Source organism: Macrosteles quadrilineatus, unplaced genomic scaffold (assembly GCF_028750875.1).
Source record: "Macrosteles quadrilineatus isolate MER2022 unplaced genomic scaffold, UCM_ALF_1.0 Scaffold_9__3_contigs__length_116548681, whole genome shotgun sequence".
NCBI classification, from domain to species: domain Eukaryota; kingdom Metazoa; phylum Arthropoda; class Insecta; order Hemiptera; family Cicadellidae; genus Macrosteles; species Macrosteles quadrilineatus.
This window is the reverse complement of record NW_026542602.1, coordinates 66,256,944-66,272,755: the sequence shown is the minus strand read 5'-3', so window position 1 is coordinate 66,272,755 and position 15,812 is coordinate 66,256,944. Positions and strand designations below refer to the sequence as shown.

Below are 15,812 nucleotides of genomic sequence, written 5' to 3'. Positions count from 1 at the left end.
TATCCGAATCGTTTACAAATAGAATATTTAACACCTAAAACTACATTATTAAGAATCGTTATTAAAAGGGCAGAAGCTGTGATTACGGCAAAGTATGCTCATCTCCCGCGGTCCCGGACACATCATGTTTTTTGCGATCGTGGCAAAATATCGAACATAATTATCGTTACTAGTAGACATCATCATCGTCATGATCGCAGCGTAGCGTGAATGTATCAGTCACGAAACCTTAGCAGACACGTTCTGCGATTTGACTGATGGTAAAAACTTGGTCCAATTCGGCCTATTTCTTATCAAATATCCTAAAATTCGGTAAAATCCAACTACAGCACCTATCAGAACTGTTTACCATCCGAATGTGTTACGATTGATTCCGATAGGTGGAGTTCAACAACTGTAAACATTACAAAAGTAGTCACGTTTGAGGCCTTTGCACAAAATGGAAAATGGTCTAAATAAAAACTTGGAACAAAGTCGCAAAATGAAGTTAGACTAGAACGTATTTGTTGATTGCATTCTTTTTACGAACATAATAGCCTATGAGACAGTTATTATCATGATTTTGTCTAATTATTTTTTCTTGTTAATTATTCTTTTAGGCAAGCTCATTAAAAATCTGTAAACAAATAGCTATTACGATGGTCGATAAGGCAAAATAAAACACGTCCTTAACCAAGGTTCACATTATGTACCATTTTAGGAATATAATGGTAATCAGTTGCGATGTATCCGACTCCATGTTGGCGTCACGACAGAAAATCCTGTTTATCCAGTTAAAAACAACTGACTGTTTCACAGAATCTGTTATGTTATTGTTTCTGGTACATCTGCAATGTACTTCAAGGTAATTCACATCTTTGGCAGGTTAAGCGTTTCTGAGAAGCTTGTTGATAATACTATGAAATCGTATTCTACTAGAATTTACAGCAATTGTACAAAATGACTTACAAGAGTATTTTTTGGTGTCTTACTGCATATTTCTTATTAATTATAGGCTACTTCATGGAACATCCAAAACTATGGCATACAAACTCATGATTAGCCCATAATTATTCAAAAACACATACAGTATTGTGTACTACGTGAAACAAGAACTGTGCCAAATATAGGTCTCCACGATGGACTGCATCGTTGAAGAGTTCCGGACGTTTCGGATACGTAGCATCTACCGGTACCCATCTTCAGGGCGAACTCCTATTACTACGTACTATTCAACGCTCGCCTATATTCTCACTCTTTCAACGACGTGATCACCAAGATGATTCGACCATCCGCCGTGACCGTGGAAGCCTAACTAGTCTAGAGATTATAGAATTGTTTAATCTGGAAGGAGCCTCGTACATTTTAAAGTAGTTGTGATGTGCTGTAAAGTAAGGTGTTATGCATTTGAATAAGCTAATATTGTTCTGTTTGGGGTTCACGTTTGTTTTATAATTTTATTTACTCAATTAGCTTGCATATTATACTTGATTATGGCTACAGGTTCTCTACAGTTTAATGTACATTATTGCTAATTATAGCGATTTAAAAAAAAGTATTTAAAAAGAGTTTTACATTAAACGTGTTAACGTTGTGCAACAGGTTATGTTATTTTAAAATTGTTCACTGTTCAGCTGATTTCCACATTATTTCAATAACAATTCCATAAAAGTAATGTCGGGGAATGTCCTTGAAATCCTCCGTTTCTAACATATCTAGTTATTTTCACAGAATAGTTAAATTTTGACAATTCCTAAATCCTTCTTGAAAACTCCTGTTGACCGCTACCTTAACTCACAAGCGAAGAAACAATTATTACTCAACAAACAAAATTTTAACATTTCCAAAATCGCGGTGACCGCTGCCCGCCCGGTGACGCGCGGGCGGTGACACCGGCAACATTGTAGGCGACTCGCCTGCACCAAGCGGCAACAGTGTAGGCGGGTAGAGCGGGCGGCGACAGTATTGAGCGATAGGACGCGCCGTCCACTGTCCGTTTGTCCGTCTCCTGTGCCACTCTCTACTTCCTGGACCTACCATGTGCAAGATGGACGTTACCAAGCTGATCGCTCTGGTGCGTGACAGACCACCCATCTGGGACCAGAAGGACTACAACTACAAGAACCGAGATGTCGTCAAACTGCTATGGGATGAAGTGGCTGCTGAATTAGACCGACCGCGTAAGTTTTTAGAAATAAATAAAACAGTTTGAGGATTTGGTTGTATATATTGTATATGTTTAAACTTTTGCCTACAATTTGTTAATGAATCAAAAATCAGGAATTTTTATTTCAACAAAATGCGGGGTTACATTACTGGAAAACGTCAATTAACCACATGAATTTTCTAATTGAGTTTTTAATTATTTACAAATATTCGAAAATCGCATTTGTAATCAACAAACAACACTGTATTTATTAAAAATTTGAAGGGTTTGCTCAATTTCTTCGAAGTAAATGTCCATTGTTGCCTCAACATTGTTGGCTAATGAGTTAAAAAGTATTTAGGCAAATGGTAATAACTTAGCTACAAACCATTATTTCTTTTATGTAATAAACGAAAACGCATAACGATAAAATTGCAAAAATATGTATGAGATTATCACTTAAAAACTACAACACTGGTTTGTTTCTTAAATCCAAGATAAGCGGAGAAAAAGGCGCAATAGTTTGACTCTTCCAGTGGCGTTGCCATGGAAACGTTAAATTGTTACTTTGTTGACGGCTGTCAGCTGATTTTAACACCCGCGCTAATCGCGCCATTTGGGAACTACAGTACCTCGCATCGATGTTGCTATTTTTAACTTTGTGATATTTAAAGTAAACTTTACTTTTTCCGATACTGTCAGTTTAATTTAAATTAATTTTGTTTAGAGGTATCTATAATTGTATCAGTTTTAAAAGAAACTGATGGAGGCGGACACGTGAACAATTGAAATTATTGTGAACAAGTTTTTTAAGTAATAATTTTACACTGACTTATATTAACACTTTAATCTTATTTAAGTGTCAAAATGTGTAAACTAAGTCTCTTCTTACCTTTATGTATTGGTTAGGCATTTTGTTGGAGGAAATAAATACTGTACATAAATACACAGCAAATTTATACCCAAACCCAAACACCCAGTTTTAGAAAATAAAAATTTAGGCCTACCTATTTCTATTGAGTGTCAGATTCGTTTTGAAACCTACATTCTATGCAAAGGTCACCTAATTGTTATTGTATGAAAAACACATCGTAGAACTGATTATATCCGTTCTATTTGCTTGGTTTTGGATTTTGATTACATATGCATAGGCATGAATCGTTAAATATCACGTCCACATTTTGAAATAGGAAGGTTTAATATATGGTGGAATGTTTTTTTTTTACTGCTAGCCCATAGGTAGAAAAAACCCAAATATAAATGTGTATTTAAATATCTTCCTCCTCAAACTATAAATTATAAAAGATGGCTACTCAAATATAATATAGTTTAGTTTTATACATCACGTATAGTGTACAATAAATATATGGTATGTTCTACCCTCCGAATTGTGCTATTGTAGACTCTACTGTATGTATTCGTGTCAATGTCTGTGGTATTCAATAACTGATGTGGTTGTGGTGGGAGTAGGGGGAGGGGGCAAACCTCAAACTATGACTGTCATAATCAGATCATTTTGTCATCTATCATCTATCATGCCTCAAAACAATCATACCTGTTATGAAATGGCTCATTTATACTAGAAATACAATTTGTACAGTTTGTACTTTACTTTGATTTCTATATTCCGAGGTGAGGGCACCATAGCTGATTGCAGAACTAAGGGTGCTTTTTCACCCTAAACGAACCTGAGTCCATGGTACTTCTTATCAGGGCCGGCTAGAGGGTGGGGCCCGGTACTCTGAAGGGCCCCGGCCCGGTCAGATGTAAATTTGTTCTTTATGTAATCTGCTTGAATTAAAAATTTTTGCATGGTTTTCCACTTCACCAAGTAATTTTTGACTTAAATTGTTTTGACTGTGAATAAAGCTGTAACTGTGAGCAAACATTTCAGATATAGTTATTTGTGTAACAAAACAGCACAGAGACAACTGGACACTAAATCAAGAAAATCCCGGATCGCTGAGACCTTGGGCCGTCGCCCTGCTTCTTATGCTGTTATCCAAATTAATTTTTAAGGAGGAATATGTAGAAGAAGAGCTTTTGAAAATAATATTTGCATATTATGTTTTATGATGTCAAAGGAAAAAAACAGTTTTTTCATTATTCCAACTTCCTAGGTAGGTATAATGATTACATGCTAGGTATATTGCTAGGTATATATTTATGCTTAGAGCCAATTTAATCTCCCAGTTTTCCACAGTAAACGTACACAATATACTTTACACAATTTTTTTTATTCTTTTTTCTGAATTCTTCAGTTATTCAGTAAAGAACTTATTTATCTTATTACATTTATTTGTTTCTTTCAGTGGACAAGGTGCGGAAAAGATGGAAAAATCTACGAGACATGTTTAGAAATGAAGTCAAAAAGATCTTATTGGAAGCTGGCGATTCTCTTCCTGAAGAATTTGTTTCTCCGTGGTCACACTTTGAGGATATGGTAAGATCAGCTGATCAGTATTGTTGGGTATTTGCAGTCACAGTGCTTTTAACCGGTGTAGGAGTTCTGCCAAATTAATTTTATTCCATTGTAACTTTATTCTATTGTAGACTATTGATACAACTAGACATATTCCACCTCCATCAGGGTCCCCTTCATAAAGTGGTTTGAGGATTGATTGGGGGCGCAAGGAAGATAAAATTTCCCTGGCAAAGAAAGGGCAAAGGGGGCGCAAAGCGCTTTAGATGCAAACCGCGTACCTGATCCCCAAGTTAAAGTTGTCGCCAGTTTTTGGATTAAAATGACCATAGTTGATATAAGCCACCGGCAGATTTTGCTGACCAAAATTACTAATTTCTGGTCAAATAAACATACATTTTTTACCACATCAAACTATTGGAACAACTTATTCTGAACAATAGCAACTGTGATTACCCACCAACTTGATCAGCAACAAAATTGAGAAAGAAAATAAAACGTTTGTCAATAGCGCATTCTGTGACTGGCTTGTAGACTACGGTTATTTATTTTTTTATTTGGCAACAGCACCCCTTATATGGATGGGACATCTACTTCAGTATCCAATAGTCAATGGTTATGTTATGGCTCAGAGTAATAAAACAAAAGTCTTTTTGTTTTATTACTCTCTCTGAGGTTATGGTATTAGACTCTTAATTGATTTACAGTTTGATTACAGTGTTAGCTAGGTTTACAAGTTAAGTTGTCTCTGTAATATAGTATCTCATCTTGAGATTTGGTTTATTTTTACTTTTAAAGGTTGTTAATTAAAATTTCAGATCCAAAATTTAGAAAACCCCAGCACACACTGGTAACAGCATTGTCACAATATGTATGATTTCCTATTAAACTCAAATTTCTTTAAGTTTGGTTTAGCAAAACAGTCTGTAGTTAAACCATTTGATCATTCATTCCATAAAGTGCATTTAGATAAAGAAAGAAGTACATTTTTGTTACGAGGAAATAAATCATTTTGTTTCCAGGTATTCCTAAAAGACCAGATCGTTACTCGGAAAACTTTACGAAACCTGAATATAACAGGAGTGGAGCTCGACTCGGATGACAACGAGGAAACATTGGAAATTCCCGTGTCTCCTGTGAACTTTGATGATGAGGATGAGGAAAACCAAGGGGATGATAGAGGTGAGACTCTTTCGGACTTACAGGACTAATGAATGTAGCCAGGGCAAAAAAAAAATGTCCTAGGACAAAAAAATTGTATTTAGCTAAGGGAGCAAGCTGGTCTAGTGGTTGGAGCGTGGGACTTTCGTCCCTGAGGTCTCGTGTTGAAATCCCGCTGAATAACCAATAGATTTAATCTTAGTGATATTGCCACAACCCCTAGGTCTAGCCTGAAGTAATGTGAAAAACAATCACAGGTTCACGTCATAGCGAAAAAATGTATTTAGCCACAGAGAAGTAAGGCACAGAGGAAATAATCAATAATACACTTAAGTGGTGCCTAGTACTAGTGCTCGTATCTAGGGCCAAGTCCAACACCGCCTCCTCGCCATCATGTATTACAACACTCACGGTGGAAGAAGACCATGTGGACTGTGCGATAGGAATTTCCGCACAATGCTTGTCACTCAGGCTCTTCCTTGCACTTCACAAATGTACATAGAGTGATATATCAATTCAATTATATCAATTATTAAGGATGGGGACGCCACTAGTTGCGTATTTCAACCCAAATATGAGTGAAGGATGAGTGGCCCGATCTTGTAGTCTTGTTGTGACTAAGGCCCACATGTTCCTTTGACGCAGCTATTAATTAATAGCACATAGCCAATGGCAACTAAGGGACCTACAGTTTATAGTGGAGTCCGACACATTTTTGCCTTGTAATTAACAAATTGGTCTAATAATCAGAATAGCACTGCGGGTAGTCGTAGTACTCACTAGTGCAGACGTTAATCCACACTAGAGAGTATCGCATCCACAGTGCGTGAATATAAATATCCACAATTCGTGACCTCCTAGTAGCTGGATTACAGGACGACGTCACCGTCCCAGTCTACCTCAATCATACCTTCCTCAATCGGGTTACATTTAACAAAATGTTTGCCAACTTAAAATTTGTTTTCATCAACTGTTCTTCTCTTCTTTGCAAACTGTCTGTGGTTAAAGAGGTTAAATTATAATTTACATTCCCATTATAAAAAGTTTATCAGCATCACTTGGTCTTTGATAATGTCCTGAACCTTAAAAATAAATTAAACAATTACTTTGTTAGTTACCATTTGTCTCTCCGCTAGATCATAAGCTTTAAAATATCACCTCAATCGTAATAATCGGTTACCTAGGACAGCTGGAAAAGGGATTTTACAGAGACAACCCTTTTTGTATACATGTAGACTCTTTTGATTTTGGTAACAGCGTTTTATTGGTGGGTCAATTCAACTACACCCATTTCAATTCTAAAACTAGCTGAAGCTTTATTTTGGTTATCAAAGACTATATGCTCATAAACAGCTGTACAATTTTTAATATTCCTCTGTGTTATCTTTGACTTAAAACCTGTAACAGGTGTGGATACAGCTGTACGAGGTGACCTGCCTCAAAACATCTCAGATATGATCCCCACGGATTACCAGAGATTAGACCACTTTCTGAAACCTCAGTCACATCCGACTCCAACACCGAGGAAACGCAAGAGGGAGTCAGGAACAGCGACAGAGTTCTATAACAGCTACTACCACCAACCAACTGTGCAGGTGATGGAAAATATGTTTACCTAGAGCTCCTTTAAAAAGAAAAAAACTGTAGCCTACTATAAAAAGACAAAACATGTATACTGTTAAGAGTGAAATTTAGATTCTCTTCAGTGTTCACCTATTTATATTTCTTCAAATTCTTCTGGAGAGGCTAGCAGCAGATTTACTGTGTTCCACAGAACGCAAGATCATTCATAATATAATGTGTCACATTTGGGTTATTTTAACTTCTGAGTCACATCTTATAGTTATCGTCCAGCTCATAATTTAAATGTTTTCTGTTTATTCAACCGTCTGCATGAAACACAATGTCAGGTGGGTAGATTACTGACTTTAAATAAATACTTAGCTCCCAATACACTAATCAGGTGCATAGGAGGTTACTATTAGAAGTACCAGAGAAAATCACTTAGCATGAGATTATATAAACACGTTGAGTGTGGCCGTTCCCGACCAGGTATGGCGCTCGGCCCCCATACGGTGCGTTCGTACCCGATCGGGAACGCTCAGCAATGCCTGTTGTCTATCTCCTTTTTGCTCTAGCGTCAGTCGATAGCGGACCTATAGCATGTTAGCGTGTAGTGTGTGACTTGCATTTTGTTGTAGTGTAGGTTGGTAGTAAATTTTCCCTTAAAATCCCCATCTGGCAAACTTAAAAATGAAACATTTTGTCCTGTCTTTTTCCCTCCATTGGACAATACAATTCCAATGGGACCGGCTACGTTCCAAACAGTGCTGCTATCAATGGGTGTTTAGCAAACTACGTCGACTCTCGTCGTAAAGCAGGACATCCCCGCACGTTATTTTCTATTCAATAGACCAAAATTGGAAAGCCAATCACACGCGGCAATCGGGTTTGTTTGACACTGTGGGCTGCGCGGCAATCGGGTTCGAAGCTGCGGGCTGCGCCGCATTGGGGATACGCCTGCCATTTGACGTGCTGCAGGGAACGTGTTAAACATAAACATTTCATTTATCAACCTATGTCTCTACAAGAGGGATGGGGCAGTTTCTTACTGATTGGTGCCACTTACTATGGTACTATGGTTGCCTCTATTGCCAAGGGGTTGTTTTAAGAACTGGGCTAGAGATACAACTATTGGTAGCAATGAATAAGAGAAGTGCGAGACATTCGCTGCCATTTTTTATTAAGGGATAAAGTTACATACATAGTACATAAACTAGGGTACCGGTTATTACTAATAATTGGAAATTGCGGGATTGTAAATACATACAGCCATGAGTAAACCACCTGACTCCCCTAATTGGTACCAACATAACAAAATTGTAAAGCATCTAGATTTTCTAGCAGAGTTGCCGTGCCAGTGCTACCTCCAGTTGTATTTCGATCCAGCTCACATCTGAAAAAATAAAGATCCATGATATCTGTATACCGTATGCGTTATTGTTGCTCCATAGACTTAAAGTAGCTTCTACTGTTGCAGGTGGATGACGACTACCACTACTTAATCAGTTTCTTGCCCTCTATGAAGGCCATGCCTCTCCAGACGAAGATGTGGTTCAGACTAAAGATGCAAGAGCTGCTGTACACTTGCACTGTGGCTGCCCCTCCCCTCTTCACATTCGGAACTAGTGAAGTGGAAGAGAAACCTAAGCCTAATGATGACTGAATCAAGTCTTTGTCTGGATAGGCATTGAATCCAAAGCAGGATGTTTACCAAGATGCCGATTGAGGGCTAATTAATGGTGCTATCCAACAAACCGTTTATGTTCGATAGCACAGGGTTTGGACTGTTCCCTTGCAAAAAAATGGTTAAAACGCCACAGGCGTGAAAAGACACAAGGAAAGATGAGTTGTAAGAAATCTGTGATTTACTCAGTTTTTTCATAGAAAAGTAAGGTACAGAGGAAATATCCTTGGCACATGTAAGGGGTGCACTAGTCGCTGGTGTCTAAAGCAAAGTTCAACACCCCCATCATGTACTACAAAGCTCATGATGGATAAAAACCTGTGCCCTGTGCCATAGGAATTTCTGCATGGGCTCTTGATTGCTCATCACAAGGATATTTCTGGCACAAACTAACACTAGAGATGAAAGCGCATGGTCGTCCTATAAGCAAGTTTTCGTACTTCTGTACCCTACTTCTCTGTGGTTGTTGTGTATCATAGAACAGAGAGTATAGAATGTTAATTTTATTGTTGTTTGTCATTCCTACTCGTCCATTCATATCCCCTACACAAAAATTACTCTGAGTGCAAATGAGTCTATGGTTGCATTAATAGTACTTATTTTTGTTTAAAAGTCTTGTAAATTTATTTAAATGTTTGTATAGTGCAGAATTTTTAAATGAATGACATATTATTTGCTGTTAAAATGGGTATAAAATATCCATGTACATATTCTATTATTGTTGTAACATTTTTCACCATTCTAGCCACTAGGTCATGTCACATTTTTTGTACTATGAAAATTCTGTTGTTATTTCTTAATCTTGTTTCTATTTTAATTGAATACAGGTCTAAAGTATTCTCAGAATTTATTGTTTTTTTTTTACATATTGCATATTAGTGATGTTTTATTCAGTGGTGCTTTTCCAAGAGAAATATTATTGTTATGATAGCGCTTTCTCCCAATGGGAAGTTTATGAAAGACTGACTCCGTTGTACTCATTTATTTGTACATAGCTTAAGAGAATAACAATTTTAAACCAAAATGTTCCTGATGTCGAATAGATGATAAGTAAAATATATAAGTCGTTTATTAACAATGTTGTTCAATTTATTTTCTGAATTATTTTGTCATCAATAGTGGGGCAAAACAGATTAAGAAGTTATATTTGCTCAGTACGTACTTACGTGTAGATATTGGGCAGACAGTTTTGGTTGTTTTTTGATCGACCACTCATACCATTTCAGTAGTCATCATGGTTAAGAATAAAAACAAGAAATTTATACAGTGTGTGGTATTTACAAAACATCAAGTTTTTGGTTTGCGATGCGACACAATGAGATCTTTACCAGTGGCTTTTTACTTCACGCAATGAGAACTACACCAACGCTGTTCCTAGTATATGAACACAATACAATTCAATTCACAACACAATTGATTTTTAGGTCTAACAGTTACCAGAAAGTGGTTAGACACCCTTCAAACTGAGAAACACAAAGAACAAAGATAGATTTAAGAGAGAATTAATGTTGTAGTACATTTTGTGCTTAGGCAAGAGTTTTTGAAAATAAAGGGCTCAAAAGATGTTTTAATGGGCGAGCTTATAGCTTATTACAGATTGTGCTAGTGTCAAAAATTCAATTTTTCTACCTCATTAGCGAATTTTCCATAAGGGAACAAGCTGTTACCGTAGGTTTCATGGTTATGACCTGGACCTGGGACCGATTTACTTTTTCCTTTCGATTTCCCCAGAAGCCAAAAACACCCTCTGTTCAAATTTATATAAAATGTTTGTAACTCAAATATGTGTAGGTTAGTGTGATAACTTAACTCAAGCAAATCCGATTTTAATGAAGTTTGGTACCTACATGTAAACCTATGTCCATACAAATGAGTTCACAAACCAGCATGATTGGATGGAAACGGTGGTCTTATAAGAGGTTTTAAGGGTTTTTCTTACTTTCCACCCTAAAAAATGAAATTATTCAATTTCTTTAAATATATTGTAAATATTAAACAAACAAATAATTTAGTATGTTGAAGCGTTTTTGTATGCCTAACGGTTACAGAGAAAAATAAAAAAAGTGTAACCGTTAACTTAAAATAAAAAATTCCCATATTAACTATATGCGGATGAGTTACATCCGTTTGGAGAATAAAAAACACATAGCACTTACATTTCGTAAAAACATAAACAAGTGTACTTATATTGTTAGAAAATACCACTGCCTTCACCGTGCGATGGTGGTGTAATGGTCAGCATAGTTGCCTTCCAAGCAGTTGATCCGGGTTCGATTCCCGGCCATCGCACTAAACTTTTTGTCACACAGATATTTTTTCTTGCTTCCCTTTTAAATGAGATCTTATAATTTTAAAAAGAAATAATGCAGACAGCTTTTTTCAAATCTGAATTGAGTTTTGGCCAACATTTACACAGTAAATTAATTATTGTTTCCGATCATAAATATTTGACTGACGCTGACCGGCACGTTAAATTTTCTATCCTCTGCAAGATTGAAGAAAAACATTTTAATTTACGACAATAAAAAGTGATTGATACAAGAATTTAAGAATCTCTGGCATTTCAAGGTATCGGCAATATTTATCAGAGGCCCACCCGATTCCCAATGTGTAAAATTTATATTATTTCCCAAAATATTAATCGGTCTACATTATTAACTTTACTATGCTACAATTTGTAAAGTATTATACAGTATATCGATGACTACGATACCTAGAAATGCATTAAGTTTTAGTTCCAGACTATAAACTATGAACTTCGACTATAAAATAGACTATAAACTTCTTGAAAACTTGCATGTGTTACTATTTTTAAAACATCGTCTTGAAAAAATGCCCTTAATCAGCTCTAGAGAGCACTAAACCGTCATAACCAAAATATTATCTTCAGAGGAACAATACTAGTCATGATTAATCCTGAGTTATCTTTTATTTTCAAAAAGTTAGCTTAGCCTATAAAAAGGAGCTAATAATTTACCGAATAATTGGAAGAATGCTGGGCTAAACATATTTTTGCAGCGCTGGTGTTGTATAGAAACAAAATCTGCTTTACTGGTTCTTAGAGAGGTAATGAATTACGGAATTTTGGAATGTAGTGTGAACCCTTTTCTACATTCCACAATTAATTAATTATGCCATCAGACGACGTCGACAGCAGCGATTCTGGTTGTAAAATGTATAACTACTTACTAAGACCCGTGATTTGTGCTGCTCCTAGCGGCAAACTGTAGAACTTTGATCTACGTTATCGGCACCGATGGGATTGTAATTTACTATTTTCTCCAAAATTGTTATTGTAGGCTTTGTTGTACCTATCTCATTGATCATATATGTATGAATGAAATGTATTTTTGAGATGATGAAGTTGAAGATTAATAATAAGTTGTACACAGAATAATAAAGGAGGAGTGTTGCATTGGTCTGATAGCTTAATATTTTACATCTTCCATCCATACCATTATACGAATATCTTCATTTACTATCAAAAACACATTTTTTCTGATTAAAAGAATATTATTTTATTTGATATGTATTTATTATATTTGCTATCAGTTTTTTCCTACCTTCCTTCTTTTTAACGTGGATCCTTATTGAAGGATGGATGCATCATAATATTTTTACACGTTTTGAATATTAGTTTATTAACTTTGAAACAAAGTATGTAATTACAATTTTAAACAGGATAATAAACTTGCAGGTGTAAGTGCAAGCATTATGTAAGCAATAAATAATAAAAATTATGTGATGTATAAATAATAAATAGATAATAAGTATTGAGTATAATGTCACTGGTAACCTAATACTGGTCAATATCAGACAAAAAGTGAACCGCCCAACGTGGGGCTCGAACCCACGACCCTGAGATTAAGAGTCTCATGCTCTACCGACTGAGCTAGCCGGGCCTTGACGGAATCGCGCTTAATCGCGTTACAAGACCAGACTGTATAAATTATTAGTGTTAAAAATTGAACTAATTCCCACATTAGCCTGCCAACAACTCTTAAGTGGCGGAAGTAACTATGATATTTTATAGGTAAAATCACAAAAGTTGCAATAACCTTCAAACTGTACCGTAATACTTACAGCTATGGGGGTTGCACAATTTTTGTAGAGTTAAAAGGATTATCATGCAAAACCAACTTTTAAAATTAAATAAATAAATCCCTTACAGTGTTTTCGGCAATCTTCATAAAGCATTAAAATTGAATTAGATGAGATAATTTTGCTGTTTTCAATAAATTTTCATTATCAACTTTCCTCAACCTACTGGAAATATTATTGTTTCGTGTGGACAGAATTCAAGTACTTCGCATTTTGCTTCCATTTTGCTACGGTAGTTTGCAGTGTGCACCATGTGATTTTAAAGATAAGTTGTTTTGAGGAAGGTCATTGTTGGGAAATTATTCCGGGAAAACTTTAATTGGCTTAAAACAGTTTGCACTGTAATTAAACTGCTTACAAACATTAATTATAAATTTAATATACATATAATACAATTTTATGCAAACATAAGTTTGAAGTTCAATCACGCATTAACTACTGTCGGTTGAGCTGATATTTGGTTTGATGATACCTTTTACGTTCTCGATTAACGACACACTCATATCTCAAAGATCCTTTCGGGCTCCGCCCCAGTGGCTGTGGAGATTCCCCTAATTATACATAAACTTTGGTTGTTGAGTCAAATGAATACAAAATTATTCTTACTTGAAATGCTTGCATTACTAAACTTATGCTGTAAATACTTGCTTGTTTAGCGAAATAAAATCCCGTTAAAATATTTATTTGTTTGCACTTTACTAATCCGAATGCAAAAATAATTTCAATAGGAAGGCCCAGTTTAGACATATACACGCGTTATGCGCATAGAACTATAAACATGCGTTGCGGGTCTAAGTAAGTAAAGTAGCTCTTTTTTAAGACCCTAGGGAGTAAAAATCAGCTGTTGTATTCGGTTGTAAACTTCGATTGTAAGCAATCAAATGTATCGAAATTTATCGATTGATTTTATCGGTTGTAACTTATTGTTGCACTATTGTCAAAAGTTCGACATATCGATAGTATAATGTACGACAATCGTAACAGGAGTGTAGGACTTTCGGCCTGGGGTGATTATGAGAAACTTACCCTCCGCAACAAACAATAGGGAACGTGGGTAGCTCTGAGTCTGCTGTCCCCAAAAGATTCCCTATAGGTAAATTTGATAAGAGTTTGTGGGTAAGAGGGAAGTAGGGAAGGAGTGATATGGGGTGTTTGACACAGCAAGCTGGCCAAAAACTATGAATAGGATTAGGTACGGTACTTCCAAGAAGGACCTGAGCCCCAGAGCACTCCAGAGCAAGAGTAGGTATTAGATTGATTTAAATCTAAGTTTGGGCTGGTTTAGTTACAAACACCGTGCTAAAAGTTGTATATTTAAACAGTTTTTAACCAATTTTAACGACGATTTGACGACATATGTGTCACCTCAGTTCAAGATACAAAAACAGTGGATATGTATAAATTGACCATCATAATATTAGTTATAGATATTATAGTTTTGTATATACATTATAGCTTTTATAGATAGGCTACTGCAGAAGGTGGGGCCACCATCCGCCTATTGTCACTATAGCTTTCATAAATCACAAACGTTGACGAATTAGTCTCACTTAATATGATTTCAAGGCTTGTTTACATAAGAATCCATCCACTCAATAGTACAAAAATATTATCCATACAACAGTATCTATATATTAATAGGCAAGCATGTTTCTTTAAAACCTTTTTTCCCAGCTCGTGTGCATCGTAGGGAAAATCTACGCATACGAGTTTCGACCACAGGACGACCACTAGTATTATATTATTACAGTGATACAATCAAATTTTATGTAAACGGTTAAGGCCATTTACCAAATAAAAATATAGGCATATGGCATATCAAAATGAAGCTTAGAGTGTGTAGATTTTGCCGAAAAGTATTGATATGGACGAACTCCCTAAGGGCTCTGCCCCACAGGCTGATTTTCAAAGGGCTACGCCTTGCATGTTTTGGAAGTTATTATTTGATTAATTTAGTGAACAACAGCTGGCCAATGCAATCGACAATATAGTTTGTTTGTTGAGCGAAGCTCACTTTCCCTCACTTTGTAACTTCTTTGTAAGGGCATCAGAATGTAATGGCTTGACCAATTGATATGAAATTTGGCCAACAGCTAAAGAATACTGAGCACAATGTTTTGGTAAAAAATATTTGCAAATTTCCTTCTGGATTTTATTTTACGGGTCACGCAATTTCGCTTGTTATTTTAATGTAAGTTGAAAGAAAAATATATTGGGTTTATGACATATGGGTTTATCTCGTTTCATTTAAATAAGATGAACATATGATAATTGTTTGTAACTGTTTTGTTTAAATTTCAATGTTTACTTTCATCATAGGTTAAAGTTGGAATGTAACAGTTAATCAATGGAAGTAACAGTTTTGCTACATTTGTTTTGAGCATGCCTCAAAGGCCACGTCGTAATATTGGTCGTCGCACCGATAATGCAAATATTGTAAGAGAGTGGCGTCGTGAACAAGAAGAACCAGATCAAGGCGCCTTGGAACCAGATGAAGCAGTGGCGGAAGAAGCTGATAATGATAGGCAGTTAGCTAATCAATTCCAACATGAATTAGATGCACAAAAATGTTACACTTGCACTAACTGTCATCGCCAACAACTACAGCTTCAAACCAATCACCGATTTGTTCGCGTTGTCGTTCAAATGCAACTAAATTCACGGTGTTAAATAATATGGATGTGTCAAGTGTCCCGAACGAATTAACTGACATGACGATTGTAGAACAAATGTTGATTGCACGAGTACATCCTGCT

The 15,812-nt window shown here is 36.1% G+C and overlaps 1 protein-coding gene and 2 non-coding genes across 3 annotated transcripts; 2 read left to right on the top strand and 1 right to left on the bottom strand.

Moving 5' to 3' along the window:
* Nucleotides 1–1,949: 1,949 nt before the first annotated feature.
* LOC129002435 (uncharacterized) lies at nt 1,950–9,318 on the top strand. The gene is made up of 5 exons (XM_054430231.1): nt 1,950–2,159; nt 4,438–4,568; nt 5,570–5,729; nt 7,116–7,303; nt 8,749–9,318. The coding sequence occupies exons 1-5, from the start codon at nt 2,018–2,020 to the stop codon at nt 8,932–8,934; spliced, it is 807 nt and encodes a 268-aa protein (XP_054286206.1). The 5' UTR covers nt 1,950–2,017; the 3' UTR covers nt 8,935–9,318.
* Nucleotides 9,319–11,172: 1,854 nt separating this feature from the next.
* Nucleotides 11,173–11,244, top strand: Trnag-ucc (transfer RNA glycine (anticodon UCC)). The gene has a single exon. It is a non-coding gene; the product is annotated as a tRNA-Gly (tRNA).
* A 1,540-nt stretch (nt 11,245–12,784) lies between these two features.
* Nucleotides 12,785–12,857, bottom strand: Trnak-cuu (transfer RNA lysine (anticodon CUU)). Its single transcript has one exon. It is a non-coding gene; the product is annotated as a tRNA-Lys (tRNA).
* Between the last annotated feature and the right edge of the window lie 2,955 nt (nt 12,858–15,812).

Excerpts from the sequence above, each read along its gene's own strand:
- LOC129002435 (XM_054430231.1), top strand. The coding sequence starts at position 2,018 with ATGTGCAAGATGGACGTTACCAAGCTGATCGCTCTGGTGCGTGACAGA. Across the intron at positions 2,160-4,437 it reads TGCTGAATTAGACCGACCGC|TGGACAAGGTGCGGAAAAGA; the intron begins GTAAGTTTTTAG and ends TGTTTCTTTCAG. Across the intron at positions 4,569-5,569 it reads GGTCACACTTTGAGGATATG|GTATTCCTAAAAGACCAGAT; the intron begins GTAAGATCAGCT and ends TTTTGTTTCCAG.